At 44.1% G+C, this 27,913-nt stretch overlaps 1 protein-coding gene across 1 annotated transcript; it reads right to left on the bottom strand.

Moving 5' to 3' along the window:
- Positions 1–687: 687 nt before the first annotated feature.
- LOC129065908 (cytochrome c oxidase subunit 7A-related protein, mitochondrial) lies at positions 688–8,056 on the bottom strand. The gene is made up of 3 exons (XM_054567307.1): positions 7,891–8,056; positions 2,748–2,879; positions 688–1,547 (listed from the first exon to the last, which is right to left on the bottom strand). The coding sequence occupies exons 1-3, from the start codon at positions 7,960–7,962 to the stop codon at positions 1,407–1,409; spliced, it is 345 nt and encodes a 114-aa protein (XP_054423282.1). The 5' UTR covers positions 7,963–8,056; the 3' UTR covers positions 688–1,406.
- Between the last annotated feature and the right edge of the window lie 19,857 nt (positions 8,057–27,913).

The following is a 27,913-nucleotide window of genomic DNA, read 5'->3' as shown; positions in this document are numbered from 1 at the left end:
TACTTATGGCTGAATCATAATTCTACAGCTTGATCTTAAATGATTCAGCGAAAGCCAAATGTGCACGTGTACATACACTGTGTGCCTGTGTTTGTGAGGAAGCAAGAAAGAGCGAAGGTGGAAATATATTAATAGCTGGTGATCTAAACAAAGGGTGTACAGCTGTATTTTGTATTATATTTACACTGCTTCTGTAGTCTGAAATTTTTCAAAATAAAAACTTGGGGGAAACACCAAAGAAGAATAAAGTTCATATTTGTACAAATAATGGCTTCCTAGGCTGTAAGAATGCATTGTTTCAAATCTGATTTTATCCTCAGTAAGAAATCATTTTTCTTTGCTATGGCAAGATACAGACCACCACTTCATATAGAATAAAATTCCACCTTTTCTCAGCGTTTATGCAGGGCCGGTGAGCCCACCAACTTGTGACAGCACCAGAAATGAATGTCTGAATGAGCTGGGTGTCACCCACATGTGCCGTGCAGGGCTGGCAGGTCTCCTGCGAGGCACCACATGGGAATCATCCATTTGCCATGAGCCTTCTACTGCTTGACTTTGAGGGACCATTTTGTAAAGATTATGGGGTACCAAATTAGAAGGAAAGAAATTAGACTCAGGCTTAAAATGCTTCTACTATTCTGAAATTACTTTGAAAGGTCATTTAAAAAAACTCCAAACTTGAGATTTTTCATTCATGTATTTATTCCACAATCAAAATAAATCATGATTTAAAAGTCATAACATTTTTAAAAGGTAAAAGAGACTGCGTCACAGCTTCATTAATAAAACAGACATTGGTCTAAAATGCAACACTAAACAAGTGTTCTGTTCCCATGGTGGAATAAATACATAATAATTACACATAAAATATATTAAAGATCTGAGATGAGGCAAATAACCCTTTGAAATGAACTGCCCGATGAACAGAGGCATGCTGCAAATAATTTCTATTAACATTTTACTGCAAGATGGAAAATCCCCAAGGTAGCTACGAATTCAAACCCCTTATATTTGACGCACCTGGCCCTGGCTTTCTTTTGTCTTCCTTCCTCAGACACATCCAAATCAGGGGCTTCCGCACCCCGTGCTCCAAAAGGCCACCGGGATACGCCGTGCGGACCTCAGCCCAGACTGCCGTTAATGAGCCTGTCTGCAGCCTTCGCCCCAAGCCTCCAGGGAAGCCAAGGGCCCAGACGCAAAGAGCAGCAGCGTTTCTTTGAGCAACACTTTTAACTGTTGTATGAGCACTGACAGGCCATGTGCATTTCATAAACAAACCAATATACTGTCTTATTACCATTCTGGTTTTTTTTCTTGCAGAAATGTTAAGGTCATTATTTACAGAAACAATACAAATTCAAAGCGTTTATGCCAAAAAGCAAACCAGTCCTTTGCAACCTAACTCATTTGTTTCTGGGCCGTGAAGCCAGGTAGAGGGCGATCAGGCAGTAGATGGTCCCCCCCACTGTCAGCGCCACGGTGGTCCGGTAGAGCGTTTGGTCAGGCAGGCCTCGTTTCAGGTGGATGGGCACACCGTCCAATTTCTTGAAAGAAAGAATTATCACAGATACGGTTGATAAGAAAAGGATTTATAATGTAGGCTAATAAAGAAAAATGTCTCTACTTTATAACTAATCCATCAACACATTACAGTGGCAAAAGCCCTAATCCATTAAAATGCTAATTAAAATACTAGTATATTTTCTTATAAATGTAACTAAAGCTTGTAAGTCCAAAGTCATCTCTAAAACATAGCCTCATAACAGATTCCAAATTTCTAAGGAATTTATCACATTGCTTAACTAGGAAAGAAGCCCTGGTGAATTTTTTTAATGTAATAGTACCCAGCAGCTAACCAAAGAACTATAGGCACAAGAAATGCTCTACATTTAGTTTGACTTCCTGACCATTGGTGGATGAAGTCTGAGCACACGAGGTCAGTTAATAGGTTCTAATCCGGTTTTGTACTCAGCTGCCTTCTTTCCATTAAGCTGTTAAACCCCTATTTAACAATGAGACTCCATAGAATGTTTAGTCCTTTATTTTGCACAGTCTCCAAAATCCCTCCCCACTGACACTCAAGATCCCAGATGCCCACTCAAGACTTACTTATCAGCTAATAAGGGATTAAACTGATCCAAAGTCCCCAAGCCAGTCCTGAATCTGGACATATTTTTGAGGAGGGAAAAGCTACCTTCCAGCAACAATAACAGGCGCTACCTCTCCCATGGAACCTAAGACATAGTTGGGTCACTGACCTCTCAATTATCTCTATACAGATTAATGTTAACAATATTTTTAAATCCAATTTTGGCTTCTCTCTGTTGGTCAGCAAATCCAAGGGAGCCTCTTCCGCTTCTAGCAACAGCTCAGAGGATTTTAATATCATGGAGGCAAAAAACTTGTAGGAGAAAAACCAATGCCAAAAGTCACTGAATGTGTCACAAAGCCAAATACATACAGGATTATTCACAATGCTGTTATACATTATACATTCTACTGCTTCCTCCATCCAATATATGCAATTTGAAAAGATGCGTACCCTCAAATACTGATGAGGAAATTAATCACCCTCTCTCTTTCACAGTTTCTACCTACACAGAGTTCTACTCATTTATGGCACAAACTAAAATCAAGAGAAAAAGAGAAGGTGAGTAGTAAACTAGATTAAGGCTCGGTTTCAAACGTTTTTTTCAAACCTATTTATTTCACAGACTTCTCTGTTTTAGAGTGTCTTCTCTCACCTGGAAAAACTTCTGCAGTTCTGGAACTTTGTTTTTCCCAGCATAATCATATACAGTATAATCGGAAGTCAGTTTAGTTGGTGTGGCAAATATGATAGGCGGTGCTTCTGTGGAAACCACAGGCTTTAATCCCTGCAGGAAAAAAGGAAAATGTCAAGTTGAAAGTATGTCTGGCCATCTGAACAAGGCTTTCAAGGGGCAGGCTGTCTAAAATAGCAGAGGGAAGGAAACCACATGAGAGGGAAGGAAAGTCCCTCCAACTCCACGTTTTAAGGTCTTTAATTTTTTAAGTTTAAAGTCTGTAAACTTTCAACAAAGCACTCTAGTCTACTTTCCTAGAACAACCCTATCAAGAACTCCCTGCAGTTAAGAAGGAGGAGAGGGAAGGAGGGCTTATAGGGAGACAGGAGCAAACAAAGGCCCAATCTGAGCTTCTAGAAATAACCTATTGTGTCTATCTTTTTATCAAACCAGGAAAATATTTATAATCGGTATGAACTTTGGTTTGATTTCAAGAGACCTGGCTGTCCCTTGTCTTCTCTCGGTGATCGGATGGACTAACACAGAACCTGTAACCTCAGAGGACTTCAGATTCTTTCCAGACACAGTCTGGAAATAACTCAATCTGGAACAACCTATAATGGTAAAAGACTTGTCTTTCCAAACCAGCCCAAATTAATAAACATAGGTGTCAGACCCCTGGTTCCTGGTCTCTTCAAAGAAATCTAAATTTACCTATAATTGACAAAACCTATTCTAAAAATAAAAATATTGAAAACCTCAATGTTACTCCCACCAGGCAGGCTTTAGGATCAAGAGGGCAACAAAAAGTAAACTTGGTTTCTTTTTCTTCAGACACAGTCCAATAAATGGGACTGAATCACAGCCTTTACTCTGTACTGCATTTACTCATTCACATGTATTACTGAGCACTTACTCTATACTGATAATACACAATGAATAAAACTGATACAATCTCTATTATGGATATTAATATTATGGAATAACAGCAGCCAGTATCTGAGCCTTGCTGTATATCCAGTGTCGTGTTACTTTAAGCATTTCACACACATTATCTCATTTAATCCTGACAGTAACCCTAAGAAGATGTTACTATTCTCTTTTTACAGACGAGAAAATTGGATCAGAGAGGGTTACGTGCCCGAGATCCCATGGCAGAGAAACAGAGCCAGGTGTCAAAACTCAGGCCTCTCTAAAGCCCAGAGCCTTGGATTTTAAATATTTCACTACCTGCATGGGCCACTGCCCCTCAACTATTACTTAAAACAACAATCCATTTAAAGAGAAAGTTTGGTCAATAAGGTATTAGCTTACACTTGGTACGTAAGTAACGCCTTCAAACAGACTCAGAAGGAGTCTGAGATGGGAAGAGGGGACCCTAACTACTGAGATAACAAGGCTTAAAAGGGTATCTCTCTGAAATGGAGAACTATACACACTCCCTTATTCTGTAAGCAATTTGTTTTTTCTCCTAATAATCATTTCCCCTTGAATGAAAAAATTTAAAAACCCTTCCTACCAAGCACCTCCAAAAATGGTTTGAAATTAAATTCATGTTTCGACAGGACTACATGTGAAGGCATTTTCAGACAGCCATTATACCTAATTGCTTTGTGTATGTTCACCCACCAAGTGATTTGAAACCACAGCAAAGGTTTTGAAGGGTATCATCTGAAAACAGTAGTATCAACCACCCTAACAATTTTAAATAATTTCATATTTCTATTTACAATATTTCTAATGTTTCCCTCACATCTCACACTCCTCTTGTCCAAAATTCACCCAGTTTCTCACAAGTCTACTCAGGAGCTTTTTTTCCGTGGAAAGCATCCTCCTCCTCCCACTTCCCAGTCATCTTGGATTCCTCTTTCTTCATCCCCAATACCTCCCTCATCGGTCGCTAAGTCCTCATCTCCCAGATCTGACTCTCCATTCCTACTCAGAAGACCCTGAACTATTTCATGGTCCAACAGGCCTCCCCGACACTGGCCTCTCCCAGTTAAATGTATATTGTCAAAGGACAGCTCCATAAACCTTTCATGAAACTAAGGGTTAAGAAGCATGTCCTTCTTTCAACCTCTGGACAAGACCCTACCACAACTTACTAAGATGCTTTGTAAATTCCTACTCATTTCTCACCAAATCAAGTTCTACACCCTAGGCCATTCATGATTTACCGCCATCAGCCACAACCAAAATTACTCAATGATGCCTCTGTTGCCCCTTCCCTCCATCGCTCAGTTCCCTTTACCTGGAATATCATTCTGCCAGCTTAAATAGGAGAGGAACTGCTAAGTCGTAATGTAAAATTAAGTTTCACTTTTTTAACAAATTGCCAACTGGTTTCCAAAATGGTTACACCATTTCACATTCCCCAGCAGCAATGCACCAGGCTGCCAGTTTCCGCCACATTCTCACCAACACCTGTGGTCTATCTTCTTGATTTTAGAAGGTATAAACTAGTATCTCATTGGGGTTTTGATTTGTATTTCCCTAATGATTAATGATGTTGATCATCTTTTCACATGTTTATTAGCCTCAATTTGATGGCACCGCATGTAAAGGTAAGGAAAATGCTTTTCAATCAACCACCGGAAAATAACCGCCACAATCACTTGCCATCAAGTTGATTTATAAATCTCTATGAACACTACTGTTAAAGAACTAGCCCTGGATGGTGGGGCTCAGTGGACTGAGCACTGGCCTGTAAACCAAAGGGTCACCGGTTTGATTCCTAGTCAGGGCACAAGCCTGGCTTGCAGGCCAGGTCCCTGGGTGGGGGCGTGTGAGAGGCAACCAGTCGATGCAGCTCTCACACATCAATGTTTCTCTCCTTTCCCACCTCTCTAAAAGTAAACAAATAAAACCTTAAAAGAAAAGAACTATCTTTTCCTTACAAGGTTACTGCATGTATGTTCAATTATTTAATGCACTTTACATAACACTGAAAGTTACAAATGTCTACATTTTCCAAACCAGAAGTCAGAACACCTGGTTTGGGGGATGCCCGTCGCGATCACTCTGAAATCTACAATTCATATACAGCCTACAGGTTACCACTTCTTTAAACGTAACTTAAGAAATCCATACACAACTAAGAAGTTCAAATTCTCAAGAGAAACACAATTCAAGAGGTGCTAGAAACCTGAAAGCCCTAGCTGTACCAAACACATTTCAGGGTAATCTCTGCTCTGACCGCCAATTCATTTGCGGTTGTTTCGTTTAATCTAAAACTTCACTTTTTCCTCAATAGGTAACAAAACCTAAGTTATGCTAAAACTCTACTAAAAGAACATCTCCAACCATCAACACAATAGATCAATTGTGATATATTCATGTAATAAATCCTACACAACACTAAAAGAAATTGACTAATACATGTAACATGAATGAACTTCAAAAATATTGAGGAAAAAGACACAAAAGAATACTGTGTGCTTCCATTTATACAAAATTCAAAAGCAGGCAAAACTATACTGATAAAAGAAAGAATAAGGAGGTGGACAGGGATTGGCAGGGCAAAAGAAAGGAAACATCAGTGTGTTAAAACTCAGCAAACTATAAGATTTAAGATCTGTACACTGAAAAATGCTTCCTTTCTAGTAGAATATAATAGAAATAGCTATTTTCCTAAAATCTGTAAAAGAAATCACTGCAAACAATTCCTTCTTTAGACCTACGTACCAAATTGGTTTCAGTGACACCACACTGATTTCCCTTCTTATCTTGGACTGTTCTTTTAATAAATTTTCCTGCTCCACCCTCCTTTCATGCCTCTGCAGTCTAATTATATTCCCACCTTTCTCCCCTATATACTCCCTGTTGATCCACCACCACCAGATTCTGTTACAACCTATGGGCTGAAGATACCCAGATCTATTAAACTCCATATTCACAAATCCTGCTGTTACCAGGCATATCACAAGCTCAACATTTATAAACTTAGACCCTTTCTCCCCAACCCCCCCCCCCAAATTTTCCCTTCTTCTTGCCCTCCCTATACTAGTTAATAGCACATTTAATCTTAAATTGAAATCATCCTTAAACATCCTCCTTCTGGGGCAAGTTGCAGTGTCCCACAGGAAAAAAACACGTTAACACTGAAGCATCCTTTAGACCCTACTTGGGTCCCTTACTATTACAGTCCATTTTTCCAACTGCTATCTTATCAACCCTTCCCACACCACTCTATGACGATGAGAAATGAATATGGTGGTAGCTCAGACTCAGCTTCCGGAGAATAGCTACCACTTATCCAGTACCAACCACCTGCCAGAGACGGCCAGTCACTTGACACACACTTCATGTAATTTGTACTACAGCTGCCCTAGATGAAACTGAGCTCACAATAAGCTAAGTAACTTGGTCAAGGTCATAAAATAAAACAGCAAAGCCAGGATTTGGGCACAAATTAGGAATATGGGACTCTATCTAAAGTCCCCTCACCTCTACAACACAAGCTGGAGACTGAAACTCCGAGAGGCAAAACTTGAGTGAAATCGGAATACCTTTCGGACCACTCAAACAATAGGCATCTGTCAACCATTTTACAGTTGGGAAAGTGCAAACGCGTTGCATATACATACCCAGGCTCACCCAAACATTTCAAGGAAACCCGTTAAGTCTTCCAATTCTGATCATACAGCCTCCCCTGGCTCTACAGATTCCCCCAGAGCTGTCATGCCAGCTCTCCAATCTCGTGCTCGCGTGAGGCTGCCTTTTGGACAGCAGCAGGGGATGACAATGGGACAATGATGAGAGCGAAAGCAAGACCTCCTTTAAAAGGACAGGGTCGGATTTCGGGGTTGGTCGGGACACACTCTGGGCCCCGCCGACCCCACGAGACACCCGACAAACCACAAGCAACGAGTCCAAGGGTCACCTTGACCCCTGCTGAGTGCCAGGCCCAACTTCCGGCCAGGCTAGCTCCACCGGGGCAGCAACTACAAAACTAGGGACCTCCCTGGCCACCGCAAGTGGGTGCGGGGAGACGACGAAAAGTACGGGGCGAACTAGACCAAACCGTGGGCAGAAGCCTTGCCCGACTCCGGCGCCGCGACTGCCTGGCGAGGGGCGAGGGGCACCACTTCTCCTGTCTCAGCCGGCTCGGTGATACCCGTACCTGCGGGCTATACGCTTCGGAAGCCCATGCTCCCACCAACTTCTGCGTGAAGCCACTAAACTTGTAGTACATGATGCTTTGCGTCCGGCTACTCGCAGCCGCTGCCTGCGCGACCGCCCCGAGAAAGGACCCTGACTTCCCTGTGGTGGCCCCAAGGCTCAACCCAAGGACCTTGAACCAAAAGACAGGCTGCCCGAAGATCGCCCAACTTAAAATATGAAATTTTAAGACGCATAGAAGAATCCGGGTTCGCAGTTCCAATAAATGGAAAATCACCTCTAGGAGAGAGCGGAAAGTCGCCATAGCGGGCTCTGTAGAAAATACGAGGTCCCCTCTTTCCCTACATTTGGATTCAGGCAGTGCCAAGAAGACCTAAGAAGTGCGCAAGCGCCCTGCGGACCAGGCCAGAGGATGAGGGACCTGCCTGGATGGAGTCGGGCGGGCCATAGGCGGGGCCTAGGGCGGGAGGGGCGGGGCCTAGGGCGGGAGGGGCGGGGCCCGGGCGGGGCCCAGCCAGGGCGACTACTCTCCTTTGAAGGGGATAGTCAGTGCTACGGGGCCTCAACCTGGTCCGTCGAGTAGAAGGCTTCTTTCTCTTTACCAAATTAACTTGATTGTAGTCTCATTTCTTTCCTCCTCTACCTGCCGCCTGGCTCTTACTCAATCAGCCCAAGAAGTAGATACCCATCAGCAAGGCTTCTCCGGCAGCCTGGGAGTAGGGAGCTAATAAAATTTGGAAGCACCTGCTGGGAGCTGTTTGGTACAGAGGGCTCTTAGGGGTTTCGCCCCAGTAATATAAAGATAGCCTCCTGGGCTTTACGTAGAAAAAATGCTTAGTGACCTAAACTTCAGGCACCAAGATGTAAATTCTGCAGTTTTTCAGAACTAGTTTTTATTTACTTGAGTTTTATGTGAACTGGTTACTCACCCTTTTCTTGGCCTCTGCCGTTTGAAATAAATGAGGTGGAGAGTGGAGGCAAATGGACTAGAAATACTTGACAAATCTGGACCTTGAGCCTGAAAGATTCGGGACTATAACTTCCCGTTCCAGTAGAATTGACTTTCGTTCAATTTAAACACATTTTTTGAGCCTCCACTATGTGCAACGTACTGTATAAAAGGAGTATACTAGTTTCCTACCTATAGGGGTGGAGCAAGACTTTTCTTAGCTTTATCATCTAGCCAGAGTTTTTCACAAGCATATTATAGGTTCATTTATTGTGCACTTATGAAATTATGTGGCAAACTTGATGGGTGATACCCCTATATAACATTTTCCACAAATCAACTCATTTAATCCTTAAAACAATCCTATGAGGTAGGTGCTATCATTATCTCCATCTCGCAGTACAGGAAAATGAGGCCCAGAAAAGTTAAGTATGCTGCTCAGGGCAGCTATTAGTTAGTGGAAGAACTAGTCTTCTGATTAGAGTCTGTACTCTTACACACTGCATTATACATAAATAGGTATAAATCAATTCTGAGAAGAGGGGTATGAAGGCTGAGGACTCCAGAACTAGGGTGTACACCGCATCCCAGCTTTGGCAGGTGTAAACCCAAGAGCCCGATGTGTTCAGCAATGCCAGTGCTCTGAAGAGCAAAGGTTTCAGCTTCTTTATATGATCAGCCAATCCAAAGTTGCTGCTTTTACAAAGCAGTATTGTGATACAATGGAAAGAAAATGGCGATCTGGGTTTGAATCACCATTTTCTCAAGGCTGAGTGATTTACAACTCAGTCCTGTCCATTTTCTGAGCCTACTTGCCTCTTACGTAAGTAGTAGTAGTTATCATAATATTGTCCCTCCCTGGTGTTCTGAGAATCAACAGTTCAGTAGGTTTCAAAGCTTGCGCAAGTGTTATATTGCAAATCTTAACTTTGAGTCATTTTACTTTTTCATGGTTCTTGGCTATATATAAGAATCTTAGTTCACTTTTCTTGGTTACTCTCATTTTAATTAATTGATTGATTGATTGAATGTCAGAATCACTTGTACCAAGAAAAGGGAATGAGCTTGCTAGCAATTATTGAGTGGAAGAAAAGGTCTCTCATAGAGTTTAGATTGAAAAGAGAAATTAAATGATTTAGGATACCTCTCCATCTCCATCCCACTGTCTTCCAGACATGTTTTGAAAGAAGGAAGTAGAAAATATTAGCCAACTCTTCGCAGCACTAAGGTGTACCAGCTTCTCAAGGTACAAAAGTGCCTGTCAACGCTGGTTATTTTCTTAAAGTTTCTGCCATCTGATTTTAGATCCTGCAAGACATAAATTAAGAATCCTGAAAATGTTACAACAGCCAGGCTGTTCAGTGGGAGATAAAATGTCAGTAGCAGAGTGTGGGTTGGGATGTCACATGGAGTGGCTGATCAGAGGAAGATTTTGTTTCATTTCCCAAATAAAACACAGCACACTCTGACAGCACTGAAGCACCCTTTTCTCATTCTGATTTGCATATCCCACCCAACATCAAAGCAGGATCTTCCTTTAGATCATGATTCCTCCAGGTTGGACCCTTGATCCTATTTTGAGGGGAAGCGACCACAGTTCACAGTGCAGAGAAGCTTGTCAATCGCCAAGCGATTTGCGTGAGTGCAAATGCCAGCCTGGCCCAGGCGAATCTGCGCGCTGCTGCCGCTCTGTCTGGGAGGGCTGTGTGCTAATGGCCTCTGGCAGGCCACTCTGTGAAAGCTCTTGGGGCTGGAAGACCAATATAAATTGTAAACTGGGTAGTACTGCATGTAGATGGGAACTGCCTACTTGTGAAATAGTTTTTAATTTTTTTTAATTCTCAAACTGACTTTAAAAAAAAATTGACCTTTGGTGTGGCTGGTAGAGTTAAAGCCTATAGGCCCTGTAGTAGTTGAGGTGACTGTGGCCTCCTCTGTTTCCTCCAGTCCTTCCCTGTCTTCAGAAGGACTCATATGTCTCTTGGCTTTAGTGTCACCAGTTGGGAACAGAAATATGAATGATGAGCATTTGTTCTGTGCTGATTTACCATGTGGCAGGCATCTCCAGCATAGGATTCCAGGAAGCCCTGCTTTCCCCATCTTTACTGTTTCTTTGCTGCCAATTCTGCAAACCGAAGATCCTCCCTAACCTAGGGGAACATGTTTATGCATGTGGATTTTGCCCATTCTAAGGTAGATTCCCTGAAGGAAAACAGACTACAATAGTGTCACATTATAGTGCAGTATTATCTTTTCTATTGTGGCTTGTGTCTACTATCTCTTTGGCAAAAAAAGAAGGTAGAGGGAAAACATTTCCCCCAACATTTAAAACTGCTAGTAATATCCCCAAGAAAAGCATCCTCGGTAAAATATTAGAAAACAAAATGGTGCGCTACACGCACTTTATGGTTCTCAGAACAATGACACCTGTCATGCAATTATTCAGTAATTTTCATGTGGCAGAATTAGAGATCTCAGTTGTCATCTCTTATTCTTTTTGTCAAATAAAGCCCTATCTGGTGTGGAAATTTTAAGTTTGTCTTTGAAACCTGCAATCTAGGTTATATCAATATTGTTGAAAAATAATTAAGCCTTTGTTAAAGTATGATATTTTTATAGCAAAGGAGTTGAGGGTCTGAATGGTGCGTGTCTCACTCAAAAGAGGGGAAGTGGCAGCTGGGACTGCAGTTTCTGGGACAGCTTTATTGCAGTACGAGATGAACATATTGACATCAACTCTTTGCTCTGACCTTCTCATTGTTGAATGTCAATATGGTGTGTGAAGCTGCCTCACTTTTGCCTGCCTACTTTTCGTTATGTGCAAGTCAAAAGCACATCCACGGAGATTATGGATTTAACTCAATTTTGACACATCACACTTCATTTCACTGGTTAAGAAAGGCTGAGGTATGACTCATAATTTATTTTAAATCATTTCAAATACACTTGATTATGCTTTAAAAAATTTGAGATCCAGAACAAGAGTCATACAATTTTACATTAACATCCTCTATAAAAATATAGCATATATATTATAGAATGAAAGGATTAGCAGTGGCCTTCTCCAGTTTGGGGTCAAAGGGTGGTGCCTCATTACTGGAGATTCCCACTTTCTGCATCATATACATCTGAAATAGTAGAATACTTTGCAACAAGTATGTATGACTTTTGTAAGCCCATGTACATGTAAACAAATAATATAAAATCCCCAAAAGTCATAAAAATTAGAATTTAAAAATGTTTCCACATACTTACAACCCAAATTACCAATTAATTTAGAATATTTTTTAATCATTCCCTGTGCAGATGTAAGGAGACTATTGAGTGATAGTTTCCAAGTGTTAAGGCACAGGAAGAGTCACTCAAGGCCCCTTCTGCCCACCGGAGTTAACACTGTTACGGGTTCCTCGCCAAGCTGTTGAAGAAATGAGTGAATAAATGAGTCAATATGAATGAATGAACTAATGAACAAACGAGGGAACATCCTCTCTATACATTACTGTGGGAAATGAACAATGATCCTGGGTAATTATTTACCTGAGTTCTTTGAAATTGGGTGATCAAGTGGAAAAGGGGATTAAAAACCATACACCTGGGTCTCAAGAAAGTGAATGTTGCTGGATCGTTTTCTTCTGAGGTAGCACAAGTTTTTGTCTTTGGAAAAATCTAACTCTATCCAATATCAAAACATGGGTTCCTCCATAGCCATTGAAAGTCAATATGTCCAGATCCCAAGCCTGCGCTAGTTGTGTGACCTTAGACTAGTTTCTTAACCTCTCTTGGCCACTGAATAAAAATTTCAACTTAACACAGTGATTGAAAGGATTAAATAAGACAATAGAAAATACGTAAATATATAAATGTCTATGTGGGAAATAATATTCGGTAAAATAGTAAAGTGGGTCAAATATATGGTGATGGAAGATGAGTTAACTTTGGGTGGTGGGCACACAATGCAGTATACAGATCAGGTATAAGAGAAAAGAACACTTGGCCCTGGCTGGTGAGGCTCAGTGGATTGAGTGCCAGTTTGAAAACCAAAGGGTTGCCGGTTTGATTCCCAGTCAGGGCACATGCCTGGGTTTTGGGCCAGGCCCCTAGTAGGGGGTGCACAAGAGGCAACCACACCTTAATGTTTCTCTCCCTCTTTTTCTACCTTCCTTCCCCTCTCTCAGAAAATAAATGGATAAAATCTTTTTTAAAAAACTAAAAATGTACACTTGGAACCTATATAATCTTAATAACAAATATCACCCCAATAAATTTAATTCAAAACTAGATCTATAGTCACTGATAAAAACCAAAAATTAATTTAGCATGGTAAAAAGCATTAGAGTTGTTAAGTCTACTCAATTTTGTGTTCATGTAATATAGCTGGTTATAATAAAAACTGTAACCTAAAAATCTTTCCATCTTCTCAGGCCCCAACCCTTTGTCCCTTTTGCTCTTCCCTCTCTCTGTCTCCTTTCTGCAAGAGTAGTAAGTATTAGTTAAGGCAAGAGCTGTCATGTGGAAACCAGTATGAAAACAGCCGCCAAAGACAGGGAATCTATCCTGAAAGTTTGAAGGCCAAAGAGAGGAATTAAGTGTACCACTAAAATAATAGCCAGCCTTTCAGCATCCACATTAAAATAAAAAATATCATTTTCAAATGCCAAATCCATAATTTTACTGGCTTCCTCTTCGCCTCAGATTCTTAAATAGTAGAGATTTGACATTTCCATAGCTCTGCTACCTAGAAACCCAAAGTCATAACCCTAACTTCAGACCACCTTCTGAAGAGGGTGACAGGTACATAGGCTGTAACACCAGACGAGCCTGAATTTGATCTTCCTTCTGACAAGCTCAGTTACCTTTGGACAGTTATTTCCACACTCAGCATCTCAGAGTTGAAATGAAGGTTCTATATCACAGGGTTATCGGTGCACTACCGCGTAACAAAGGTACCAGCCTGTGTGTTCGTCAAGTACCTGGGATCAGCCTGCCGGGTGGTTCCGGAACTCCTGACTTGGGGAGGAGGGATGGCAAGGTCAGCCTGGGTCTTCTTCCAAAAATCGGACAGGCCTGTGACAACCACCATTATAGCTTGGGAAGCAAGGCCATGAGAAAAAGGAGTAGGAGGAAATTATAAATATGGGGAAATGTCTAATGAACGGCAAATTCCGCCCCACCATCACCCCCTTAAAAGAAAGGGGACTAGAGAGAGCATAACACGCCCCACACCACAGCTGAGAAACTCAGAACGCCCCAAGTCACGTGGCATTGGCTCTGGGCCTGGCAACGCCCAGCGGAACCCCGCCCTGCACTGCCTGACCCAGGGGGGGAATTGCCAGAGCGCCAGGCCAGACCACCCAGAGGCTTCCAGTACGAGACTGGCATCGAAGCCCAGCTTTGTGACCATTGAAGCCCAGCTTGGTAACCGTAAGGACAGCTGGAAGAAGACATTGTTGTTGGTGTTTAAGTGTGTGATCCTCACACCTCCTTTAGTCCCCAACCTTCCGGGCTACCCTGTCCCCTTTCCTGGTGCCTGCTCTATGTCCTAACAGCCCGTGGATGCATACTGGGGTATGGCTGCCTCTATTTTCACTTAAATCATGGTAAAGGTAAAGACCAAATCGAGGTGTTAGTGTTCCCTCCCCTGAGGAAAAGCCAGCGCTCTGCAAACACACGTAGCCTTGTTTCAGCACAGATGTCAGGAACGCGGAGCCTGTAAATCTGCCCAGGCAGTTCTGTTCTTGAATCATTAAGAACAACATAGTGGGTGGAACAAGAACATGAAATTGCTGTGTGCACTCATGTTTTGTTTATGGAGCAATCATTTCTAGATGTGTTTTCTTTTTTTAAGAATAATCTTTTCTGTGTTTGCCTTTTAACACTCCACCTTCCTTCCTGTCCCCAGCTCTCCCACACTCAATAAAAAGAAAGAGAGAGCTTTACAAAAATGTCCACCAATTTAAAGAACAGGTTGCATTCAGTGTCTTTCTAAACCAATTCCATTTACTCAACCGAAATAAATGATTTAGTAATAGGATTCACACAGAAAACTTCTATATTGTTTAAAAAGCTCCTAACAACAACTCCCAAATCATAAAAATCACCTTCCTTTTTCTATCATTGGGCAAGGAGGACCTTGTTGGCGCAGTCAATTGAAAGTTCTGTGGCGCTGGGGATGTAAAGTACAACATAGGAAATAATAGTTAATCATATTGTAACAACTATGTGTCGTGTCAGGTAGGAATTAGGCTTCTCTGGGAGATCACTTGGTAAAGTCACATAAATGTTTAACCACCGTGCTATACACCTGCAAATAATATAATATTGAATATCAACTGTAATTGAAATATTTTTTGAAAAAGAAAGTTCTATAGTGCTAATTATCAGCAGGATTTAATTAGTGGTTTATGTACCTGTCATAGGATTCTTCACCATGCCTCAGTTTCTTTATCCATAAAATGGGCATAATGTCCACTTTGTGAGGATTGAGTGCCCAGAACATAGTAAGCACTCATTAAATTGTAACCGCTACTCTTACTACTAACAGTTGTAATGACTAGGCCGACAGGGTAGTAGGCTTGTGCCAAGTCCTATGAATCCTTTTCTCTGATACACCTCTCCCCCAGCCTTGACACAAAGCCCACACCCAACCAATGATGGCTCTCAGACTTCTCGCGATGATAAGAACCCCAGTTAGCGCCCCAGGCCTCAGGACCCCCAGCAGTTTCTGTCCAAGTCTAGACTGACCTGCCCGGCAGCTCCCCACCACTCTCTCGGCCCTAGAAGGGATGTGTGTGTTGGCTGAGCTCTTATGTTTACCAACTGGGTGCGTCTTCCTTTATTGTTTTTTTTCTCTCCTTGGTTTTGGCTTCCGGGCACTGTCCAGTCTGGCACTCGCCCCAGCCACGTCCTCTGTGGCCCCTCCCCGTGGCATCCCCTTGTTTCAGGCAGCTGGCCTGCTGCTAGAGGGAAGAGAACGGCGGCACCAGGTGCTTCAGAAGAGGGAGGGGGCGATTGCATTAAATTTTCTCTCAGGAACATGAGCTTGGTTTTTAAAAAATGTTCCATGGAACGGCTTTAATAACTTAGTTCCATAATAATTTCTCCTCTGTCTGCTCCACTTGCAAAGATTCTCTCAGAAACAAGAGAATATTGCTGCTTTTCAATAGGCTAATGAGACCGCATTTCCAGAGTGCTTTCATACAGAGGAGGGTGTTGCAGACTTTACCCACAACATAAACAGGTACACGGAAGCCTCCGCACCTGGAACTGGATAGGGTTGCAGGGGTAGGGGTGATGCAAGAACAAGGCCGGTCCTGGAAGGGCGTAGGAGGCCCCTTGGGGGCCCTGAGCCTCCAAATCCTTCCCTTCCCGGGAGGCTCCACGGAGGTACTTTGCCTTTTGACTGCAAGCATGTCCAGCCAACGTTCAGCATCCAGAACAAGGCCTTAACTCCAGGAATGCTAACCAGGCCCACAGGCCCACCTCCTCCAAGCTCCGGGAGCGCTGGGGGCGGTTCATCCCCAGCCTAGCCCACTCCAGGAGCTGATCAAATTAGAGAACTGAGAGCAGCAGCCACAGACTTTTCCAAGAGAGCTGTAATGCTGTCAGTCAACTCGCACTTAATTTCCGGTGGGTTGTAAAAGTGCCATTTATCCTTGTGAGCTTCAGGGCCAGCAGCCCGGTAGGATTCTAAGTTAAATGATGCAAAAGTAACTACTCTCAGTGAGGATTTTGTGCATCAGAATTAAAAACAAAGCAAAAAAAAAAAAGACTAAGCCTATTTTTATATTGATTGCAAATATTGCAGCCAAGGGCTCACTGGCATTGCATTTCCATGATGAAGCCACGTGTGACCTGAGTTGGCCCCTGAAGGCTGGCAGCCATTTAGCAGCACCTCGTGGGCGCAAATGGAGCTTCGCCCTTATGACCTGAGCAGGCTGCTCAGGCCAAGTTTTAGCCACTTAGATACTATCCAGCCAACGCGGGGAGGTGGGGGGGGACATGGGTGGAGTCAGGCTGAGAAGAATCTGCGGTGGCTTCTGGGGCAGCAGGAAGGAAGACAGCGGCAGTGGCTCTGACACGGGGACGCAGTTGCCTGAGGGGTAGCCAGAGGCTGGTCGGCTGCCGACGGACATTCGTACACTCTCCTGGGCTTGGAGACCTCTGATTTAGAAAACCATAGGGAACTTGTTATTTCTAAGAGGAGCCATGTAAGAAACAACTTCATGTTGCCATGTAGTTGGGGCGTTGGCTGGGAGGCACTGTGTGTGGTAGGATTTGGGGAGGAGGAGATGCAGAGGGAAACATACGATTTGATTGACTTGTTATTTAAATTACTTAAAAGATACAAAAATGCTGTTCAATAAATATTACCCAAAAATTTGATAATAAAGGTGGGTAGCAGTTCCGTAGAACGTTCTGTGGTGATGGTAACGTTCTGTGTCCGTGCTGGCCACATCTGGTGGCTGAGCACTTGAAATGTGGCTGTCACAACTGAAGACCGTGATTTGTAATGTTACGTCATTGTGATTTTGTAATTTGGATAGCCACATACAGCCAGGGGCTTTGGTTTTGCATAGCACAGGTTTAAGGGAACCAAAGTGAGAAAGAGAAAGGAGACCTAAGGACAACTTCTCTGTTTGTCTAAGTCCTGAGAGAAGGAAATCCAACCCATTTGCTAATCAATTCAGACCACAGGAGTAAAAAAAAAAATTTCAATTTGTACTGAAAGTGCTTTAATGCGTGTCTAAATGTTGAACCATAGTAACTTCTCTTTTCCATAATTTCAGCAGGACAAACACCATCTTATGCTTCTGAAAAATGTCAGTGTTGTTCTTGGTATGTGCCCACCATTCATACCCATCTCCCGGCCATGCAGAGCTTTGTCTCCGTAGGCTTCTAATATTGTTCTAATTTTTACAGCCCAGAGCATAAAGTTCTTCTATTGCTAATGACAGGCCAGGTGTCCCACGCTGTGTTAGACAACCATTCCATCCAATAGCTCACTGCATTTCAACATTTCTGCTTGTGAAGTGACAACTTACTCCCCTGAGAAACTTGCATGTGCTGCTGCTTGTGGTTCAGTAACCAGCTCCTGTCCTACATTTGAGTGACACCCCTGGGCCTGGGCAAACCCCCTGAGGATGAAGTGGCCTCTGCCCGCAGACAGCTGGCACCAGGGAAAAGAGGGTACAAGGGACTCCCTTTCACCTCCCCGTGGCCCAAGCGCCCAGCGGCCCGTGTGGAGCAGGCCGGGGCAAAGGTTAAGAAGAGGGGACATGAGAGAGGTGGAACAAAGAGAGTCTCAAGCAGGGCACTGGCAGGGAAGCAGGTGACAAAGAGGGGGTGAGGCTCTTCTGGTTAAAAACAAATTACAGGAAGATCCAGTGAGCCAGCAGTGTCTGGGCCAGACAATAAGCTTTTAAAAACCCGTGAAGTGCAAGCACCGGGGGACAACACCCTCCGATGGCAGAGCTCGGCTCCTGTCCTGTGAAAGCACTGGGGCTCCTAAGTGGTGGGGAGGGCCGAGGGGTGTCCCAGCCAGCTCTGCAGTGGGAAGAGCACGGATAGGCCAGGTCTGGGCAGGCAACTCAGCCAGGCCTGCTTAATTGATACAGGCTCCTAATGAGCAGGATAAACACCATTTGGGACCATTTGCTGTGAAATGGACTGAGGTGTATGAGAAATCAGCCTCGTACGCGCAGAAAACACACACGTTGGCAGAAAATAATGTGCTGGAAAAGTTTTAAATTGAAGACGTGCCGTTCTGAGTCTGCAGGGGCGTTAATGCTTATGTAATTAATCATTTCGTATTTGAAGATTGGGATTTTTTTTCCCTTTTAATTAATTAGCCGGTAGACTCATTATAGTACATTTTTCATGTCAAAAAGGCAGTGGGTTCTCAGAGAAGGGAGGGGCCGCGACGGCAGCGGCAGAGATACCGTGTGCTGTGAGAAGGGCCGGGGCCACCGTCGCCTCTGCCCGAAGGTCCCTGCGGGGGCGCTAGGAACACAGAGCCGATTGGAAGGCACGGCATTTACCCAATCCCGCGGATGCGCGCCTTGCTGGTGCTCACTTTTTCAGACCATTTTCTTAGCTCCTCACCGAGTTGTGCCCTGCTCGAGGAATGGATTTGTCTTCTACTAGAAAGAGGGACAGGGTGAGGGCTAAAGATTGGGCTCGGAAGCCGACCACAGTGGACTCCAGTCCTGACTATAGCTTCTTCGCTGAAGACTTTGAGCAAGTCACTTAAACCTCGTTGTGCCTCAGTTTCCAGCTCTGTGCCTCGGTGTGACGAGAGAAAAAAATAAAAGAATGCATATAAATGGCTTCCTTAGTGCCTAGCACATACTGAAAACTCAAAAATGTTTAAGTTTTATCACTAGATGTGTACTTCTTTACAAAACTGAGTGTGTGTGTGTGTGTAACTGTGTGTATGTGTGCTCATGTGTGATATAATATACATAATGTAAAGAATTTTTCATTGTCTATCAGAAATTCAAATTTAAGTGGGTGTCCTGTATTTTATCTGGTAACAAGTTTTCATTTTTAATTAACTCGCTGTATTAGTTACCTATTGCTGCTATAGCAAGTTACCAAAATAGTGGCTTGAAACAATATAAATTTACTTTTTTCATAATTCTGGAGGGCAGAAGTCCAAAATCAGTTTCACTGGAGTCTAGTCCAGGCGTTATTGGTAGGGCTGGTTCCTTTCCCAGATTCTCAAGGATGCCTTCATTCTTTGGTTCATGGCCCCTTCCTCCGTCTTCAAAGCCGGCAACATAGTTCATGTTTCCGCCTCGCTCTCAGCTCTGACATTCTGCCTCCCTTTTATAGGGGCTCTTGGGTTTATCTTGGGCCCATTTGGATAATCCAGGATGAACTCCCCATCTCAAAATCTGTAATTTAGTCACATCTACTGTCTCTTTTATCAAATGAAGTAACATATTCACAGGTTCTGGGATTTAGACATGGACATCTTGCGGCGGGGGGAGTGCATATTCAACCTATTATACCTGCCTAACGACCATCATACATTACGCTATTTCTATTGCAAAAGGAATTCTGAGTTCCAAACTCCAAAGCCAACTTTCTTCCTCAGTGTGTGTAATAATAGCCTTTGGCATACTATGTTGCAACTATTTCTCAAATGTCTATCTCTGTCTCCCTACCCCCTTGCTTTGAGGCTAGAGACAGTCTGCCTTGTGCTTGACACCATGACGATTGGCACATGAGCGTGAGCAAATGATGACTGAATACGTATTGAATTGTAAATCAGGGCGTGCTTCTAAAATGGATTTACATTATGGAAATAAACAAGGAGAGCTGTGCTGGGTGGGAGCGTGACTTGTTGGGAAGAGACTTGGGCTCTGGACCAGAGAGCTGAGCAGCAAATGGAGCACACTGATCAGAGAGGCCTGGGTAAGAGAGAAAAGAATGAGGTGGGAGGGCAAGAGTACCCCAAACCCTGGCCCCTCTCTGGGTCCAGGTGCAGGCTGTGTAAACCCAGGAGGAGGTTATAAGTGTGGTAGGGGTCCCCAAGCACACCCAGAGGCAAGCACTTCATCTGGGAGATGATCCGGGAAGCACGAGGAGGGAGTAGAGTGATGAGACTGGAAGGGAGAAAGCCAACTAAGGGTGTGTTGTTGGGCACCTCCGGCTCAGCCTCCTGAGGCCCTCAGAACTGCCTCGCAGAGATGGAGCTACAGGGACATTCGTTGCCCCTTGTTTGGGCTGTGCACATGAGGCCTGTTACAGGCAGCCCAAGCAAGGGCCCCAGAGGGTTACGGTGGGGCGCCCATGTTGTTTGCTCAACGTGGTTATTACTGCGAAGTAGGGTTAGGGGTGTACACCTGCAACTTTATTTACTCTTGTAATATTCTAAAATTTTACAAAAGAGAGAAATATTTCCCTTTTGTAAAAAATATAAATAATTAGCGTTGGCTGGTACAGCTCAGTGGATTGAGTGCCAGTCTGTGAACTGAAAGGTTGCTGGTTCGATTCCCAGTCCAGGCACATGCCTGGGTTGCAGGCCAGGTCCCCAGTTGGGAGTGTGAGAGGCAATTGACTGATGTATCTCTCACACACTGATGTTTCTCTCCCTCTCTTTCTCTCTTCCTTCCCCTCTCTCAAAAAAAAAAATAAAATAAAATCTTTAAAAAATAATAATAAAATAAAATAAAAACGTATAGTTCATCCTTACCTAACTTCTTTCCCTCACACAGCATATTTAATCTATTAGAAAACTTTCTCAGGAAAATAAATAAGAGAAAAATATAGATAATTATAGAAAATAAACATTCTCCACCCCTTAAGGGCCTCCTCTGCCATTGGGCACCTGGAAAAAGACTGGTTTTCAGCCTCCAAGGCAGCTGCCACCTTAACTCTCCTAGTCTGATATTTGTGCAGAAAACGTCCACTGGCATATGACTTTCATTAACTAAAATTCTCCTCTTTGTCCCCTGCCCATGCACGTGCCATGATCTTTATACAGTTTTCAGTTTCCAGCCATAGTTCATCAGCGTCCTTCTCTGACCATTAGTTTTCTCGAAAGAAAATAAATCTCAGTAATTATAAATTCATGGAGCTCATTCTGTTAGGATGAACCCTTTTTTCCTTTTATTTTCCTGTTATAATTAATTTTTTAACATCTGACTGTTTTCAGACAATGAACGCACCACACTGGGGCTCGTCTATCTGCATTCGCTCCTTGGTTCTTGATGGCGGGCCACGAATAAACAGGCTATCAAACTAGCCGTCGTAAGTGGCAGGACCCTCCTGAGTGGGGCGAACTCAGGTGAACTGCCAGGCTCTGTGGCAGTAGAATGCCATGTCTTGGGGTCCAAGAGGACAAGACAGCCAGTCCCTGCCAGCAGTCCCTGCTCCCAGGTGCAGATGCAGGAATGACAGCTCTTCCCGAGACACCCCAGTCTGGCTGGATAATGGTTCCATGGATCAATCCAGAAGCACCGCAACCCAAAGGCATTGGAGTCACCTCTCCTGTCTAGTTTCTGGAAGAAAAAGAAAAAGAATATGGGAAACTTGTTTTACTTGTTCATCCTAGACATTCTTATTGAGCTTCTACTAGGGGCCAGGCACTGTGCTAAGTATTCAATCAATGATTAGATGTGAATTACTTTTCCCAGGAGAAGTAAAATGTATGATGCTTGGGGTGTGAGCTGGCCAGCTCTGAAGTGGAACAAATAAGGGTGGGGAGGACACAGAGAGAAAAGGAGACAAGGAGAAACAACGCCCACCCAGGAGAAATGCTGAAGTCACGGCTGGTGCAGACTGCCCACGGCTGGTGACCGACAAAGTTCAGAAATATGCAATGGTAACTGCAAACTATCTAAAATCTTTAGTGTTACCAGAAATAAGCATCTCACACACACACACACATACTGTCCAGAGCATTCTACCAGCCTGTCACATACAGTGGAAAAGGAAGGTTGCGTTTCTGTTTACTTTGGCAAACCTAAATTTAGCTCTAGAGTCCCATCATCACAGAGCCAGCTTCGCGGACCCCTGGTCCCTGTCATTCATGCATCCTGCATGCAGCAGGCCCTGGAGAGGGGGAAGCAGGCCAACCTACTAACACGCCTAGCGCCCAGCTCTGCGGCCCCTGCCAGCTGTCCTCGGACTGCCCAGCATTCTGCCCTTCAACTGCACAACCTGTCTCTGCAAAAACAATAGCCTATCAGTCTTCAGGGGATGAGCACTAAGTGCAGAATATTTACCATTCAAAAGTTAAGCTTTGGCACAAAACTGGTTGCCTTCTCAGTGAATTAGATTCAATTAGCTGTCTCCTTATCTTAGTTGTACCATGTAATAAACAGCAATGCCCCCTCTGCCCATATCTCTGCAAGGGACTTCAGGGGGAGCCGAGGGACGAGATGGACATATGGTCAGATTCGCCGCCATTGGCAGAATATTGCTGCAGGACAATCACCTTCTCATGGGCAAGAAATAGTTGGCCCTGCCTCCACATTCACTTCCAATAAGAATTTTGTCCCCTCTTGCCCCCTCAGCAGCAACACTCAGCATTCGGAGAGCGGCAGGAGACCACTCCGCTCTAACAACTTTCTCTGCCACCGACATTATCTCCTAATTATCTTCTCAGCAGAGATGGCTGCGTACCAGTCCTCAACTAAAGCAAGATGATTGTAATACTACCTGGTTTGATTGCGCGGAAAGTCTGTCATCCTTCAAGCTCCTAGGACCCTTCCCGCTTCTCTAAAGGAGCCTAATAATATTCACAACCATCAAAAGAGAAAAACCACACGCGTTACTTCAAACGATCATTACGCAGGAAACAATAGCACACGTTTTTCAGCCAGATGAATATGTTTTTGTGACAGGGTAACGCTTGTCCTCAGCGGAGCTTCCAAGAACCAGAGCCGTTAAGTTAATGGCCTGAAACGGAGCCCAAACACCTGCGTTTGTTCCATGACACGCACCCTGGGTGGTGAACTGCACTGCAGTCTTCAAAAAAGAATCCGTATTTTTAGAACAAATGACTTTTTCGCACAGCCTTGAGGCATGCAGCTACTGACCACGGCAAGCTTTGTGAAGGAAAAGTGGCCAGTCTGGCCTGGAAATCAAGAGGTGGTGTTTAGAGCTTGACTGCAGCAGGTCTGTCATTGCTCTGTGTGTCCGTCCGTGGAGAAGGAAGTCTGGAAGTCACACCCCACGTCCCCTACCCAGGCTCAAGCCCCTTCTCCTGTCTCTGCTGACTCTGGTCACCTCTGGCGCTCTAAGACGGTCTCTGTGACCTAAGCCCCTTTGTCTTCTCCACTGCCAGGATGCAGCCAATTGGTCAGATAAATGGAGCTTGAAACCCGAGTCTTGGTTCGCTCCCCTTGGTTTCATAAACCCAGGATCCCAGGCACCAAGCTGGTCATAGAGGGGAAACCAACATGACTGGGAATGGACTTGCTGCTTCCGCATGAAAGGAAGTGCCGCCCAAAGTGTTTGTAGGCTTGACACCTTGGGGTAAGGACGACACACAGAGGTCCCCTGTAGACTGCCCTCCGGGACTCTCTTCTCTGGAGACAGCGACAGGGAAAAGCAGGCGGCCTGAGGACTTGGTGCCAGGCATACCACAGTGCTCCTTCGTTCTTAAATACACAACAACAGCTTTTAGACCTCCAGGCTACAGCTGTCTCAAGGGTTTTCTGTCCTGCGTGCTGGAGTTGAATCCAGTTCTGGGTTGATTCTGAACCTACTGTGCAGTTGTCTAAATATCACCTAGTTCTTGGGGGCTGCTTTCATTCATTTTTCAAAACAATAAAAAAATAAAGTTATTAGAGCAACCTACCCCCGACCCCCAAGCCAGCAGCTCACTGGTCATTTAACCTCAGAATTGCTCAGGTAAAAGGGACTGCTAAATTAAAAACTGTCATTAATGATTCTATTACTGGCTTTATGAGAGGAAATGTTGGAGGAGAGTGTCATAAACTTCACAGTGAAAAGCTTCTCTTCCAAAAATACAGCAGCTGGGTGCTTCTCCAGGCCCCTCCACCCCGCTCCTGCCCGCCTGCCCTTTCCAGCTCTGCAGGCGCCAGCCTTGCTGTGCGGGGGGGTTGGAGTGCGGTCCTGGGCAAGGCTGAAGCTGCCCCCCAGGAAGCTGGGACACAGGCCATCGGCCCGGCTGCCAGTTGTCATTTATAACTTTAGGCCTCTGTTGTTTCTTGTAAATAATTGAGGGAACAAATGCCTCCCTAATGCTTGTCTTTCCTCATTCCTTCCTCAAATCAATTCAATGAAGATTTGTTGGCCAGTTACTAAGTGTCACACAGCGGAGGAGAGAAAAATGTAATCCCATGAAAAAATATTCATCTTTACTGAGGCTAAGCAAGGCCCCAAGGTAGGCCCTGAGGGTGCCAAAATGAATGTCACAAGAGCTATGCGCTTGAGATGCTGACCAAAGACAAAATCCTCACCCTCAAAGTATGGCCCTGGAGACCAATGGTAGGTGCTAGACAACCCACTAAGACACGGGCAGAACAGGCAGGGCCACGGCCACAGCAGGGAGGGAGGAAGGCTTCCGGGAGGCTGGGGCACCTGAGCCAGACTGAGAAAGACGCACAGGGGAAGAGGTGACACAGAAACAGGATGCAGAAAGTCCCAGTGTCAGCACCGTGCAGGAGGGCTTCAAGGAGAGCCAGCAGGGAGTGTGGAGAGGAGCAAGGAGACACGGGCTATGTGTACAGGTCAGGCCGCTCAGGGAGGGTCTAGGAGGCCACGCGGAACCTGATTCTGCCGTATGTGGCAGCATGAGGCACCTCAGAGCAGGGAAGGGCCTCCATCTGATCATTCTGGCTTGCTCTCACTGACCCCTCCCTTCCTTCCCTGATGAGGGCCTCCTTTGCCTCACAGCCTGAGGAGTAAGGTAGGGAGGGCTCCCCCCAACCCTCCTTCCCCTGCCCTGGCCTGGCTTCTAGCTCTCTCCACATGGGAGCGTGTGGAGCAGGCAGAGGCATGGATTTGAACTTCTAGCTCAGTCCCAACTCTGATCACACTGCTCCGCTGTGCAACACCAAACCAATCCCCCTCCGGCCTGCATTTCCTCCTCTGGAGCTGAGAGTGCTGATTAGACTGACCAGGGACAGCCCACTGGGGACAGGGTGTGAGACAGGCTCCAGATCTGCCCCTTCTAGTTCCCCAGGGAAGGAAGGTCAAGGGGAACAGATCAGAAGTGTCCTAGCGCAGCCACCAACATGTCTGTATGCCAAGCCACACCAATTTGTAACCGTATGGTTAGTTTTATTGGCCAGCAGCTTGTAGTGGTAGCTACAGAAACCAATTAACCCAAAGCCACAACCACTGTTTACTGGGCCTGTGTAATGCGTGCTGGGCATTTTACATACGTTATGTCTCATTTAAACCTTACAAGAATTTGCATGCTAAGTATTCTGCAGATGAGACAACCTAGGCCAAGAGAGGTAAAGGAAAGCTGCCCAAGGTCATAGCCCCTCGAAGTAGAGGAGTAGACTTCTTGGCCCCATCCCACACACTGTGCCTAGCCTCATCCTTCCTAAGCACAATTTTGCTTTTGTTGTCTTGCTTGTAAACTTCCTCCTAGAGCCTACCCGCTCCCCAGGAAGTAAAATCCAAATTTCTTATCATGGCACTTCAAGACACGTTATATGTTCCCAGTCTTATTTCCACTTCCCAAACTTTGAGCTACCTATCATTCTGAGACTATGTCACTTTGGCTCACCTGGCCCCTCCACAGGCAATATCCTTGTGCCAATCTGTGCCTGTCAGAACCCCCGCCGACCCCCCGCCTCGCCCGCAGGCATCGGCTCGGTGGCTCTCCCCAGACACTCCAGCCTCTCCACCCAGCCCTGGGCAGATCCTTCTCCGATCCTCACTCAAGGCAGTCTCAGCATTTTGAGCTAGACAATTTTGGTTGTATGGAGCCCTTCCCAACACTGCAGTACGTTCAGCATCCCTGGACCTGCCTGAAGGCTGGGAATGACTCCCCGTGACTCTGACAATTAAAACAGACCTCCTCAACATAAAACCCCTAAAAGAAAAAAAATAGGCAGTAAGCTCCTTGGCAGTAGCCTTGGTGATGATTTTGGATTTGACCCCAGAAGAAGGCAACAGAAGCAAATATAAACTAATGAGACTACATCATACTAAAAAGCTTCTTAGCAAAAAAACAGCATCTACACAATGAAAAGGCAACCTAATGAATGGGAGAAAATAATTGCAAACCTTATACCTGCCAAGGTGTGAATATCCAAAATATATAAAGAAGTCATACAACTCACTAGCAAGTAAAAGAAAAACAATCCAATTTGGAAATGGACAGAGGATCTGGATCTGAATAGACATTTTTCTAAAGAAGGCATACAGACAGCCAGAAGGCACATGAAAAAAAGATGCTCAACATAACTAATCGTCAAGGAAATAGAGATCAGAACCGCAATGAGATATTCATTCACATCTGTTATAATATCAAGAAGACAAGAAATTTCAGGGTTGGCAAGGGTGTGCGGAAAAGAGAATGTGTACCTTTGGTGGAAATGCAAATGGTGCAGCTACTACGGAAAACAGTATGGAAGGTCTTCAAAAAATTAAAAAATTGAACTAGCATACAATTCAGCAACTCTATTTCTAGGTATTTATCTGAAGAAAATGAAACACTTAGCTTGAAGAGATAACTACACCCCCATGTTCATTGCAGCATTAACTACAATAGCCAAGACGTGACACAACGTAACTGTTCGTCGGTGAACAAATGGATAAAGATGTGAGATAGAGAGATGCACACACACACACACACACACATATGATTTCATATATATATATATATATATATATATATATATATATATATATAATGAAATATTATCTGGGCATAATAAAGAATGAAACCTGGTCATTTGGGACAAAATGGATAGAATGTGAGGGCATTATGCTAAACAAAATAAGTCAGACAGAGAAAGACAAACACCATATGATTTCACTTACATGTGAAACCAAACCAAACCAAAACAAACAAAACCGAAGCACCTGAGCTCATAGGTACAGAGAACAGGTTGGTGGTTGCCAGAGGCAAAGGGTGGAGATTTGGCAAAGTGAGTGAATGTGGTCAAAAGGTACAGACTTCCAGGTATAAAATAAGTCCTGGGGATGTGATGTACAGCATCGTGACTCTAGTTAATAAAGCCATATTGCATATTTGAAAGTTGCTATGAGAGTAATCTTAAAAGTTCTCATCACAAGGAAACAAGTTTTTTCTACTACCTATGGTGACTGATACCAACTAGATTTATTGTGGTGATCATTTCACTATATACCACATTTTGTTGTGTATAATGCACACTTTTTTACCCAAATTTTTGAGGGAAAATAAGGATGCACATTATACGTGGGTATAATGATTACATATCATGGGTATGATAATCCTGTAGGTAATGCACACAAAAACGTGGGTGTGCATTGTACATGGCAAAATACGGTATATTAATGTCAAATCACTATTTTGAGCACCTGAAATGAATAAAATGGTATATGCCAATTATATGTCAATTTTTAAAAATCTCATGTGAAAGGAAATAAAATA

The sequence above is a fragment of the Pteronotus mesoamericanus genome, unplaced genomic scaffold, assembly GCF_021234165.1.
Source record: "Pteronotus mesoamericanus isolate MK-2021 breed Mesoamerican mustached bat unplaced genomic scaffold, CSHL_Meso_final contig_101, whole genome shotgun sequence".
NCBI lineage: Eukaryota > Metazoa > Chordata > Mammalia > Chiroptera > Mormoopidae > Pteronotus > Pteronotus mesoamericanus.
The sequence above is the reverse complement of the archived record's forward strand: the minus strand, read 5'-3'. Positions and strand labels throughout refer to the sequence as shown.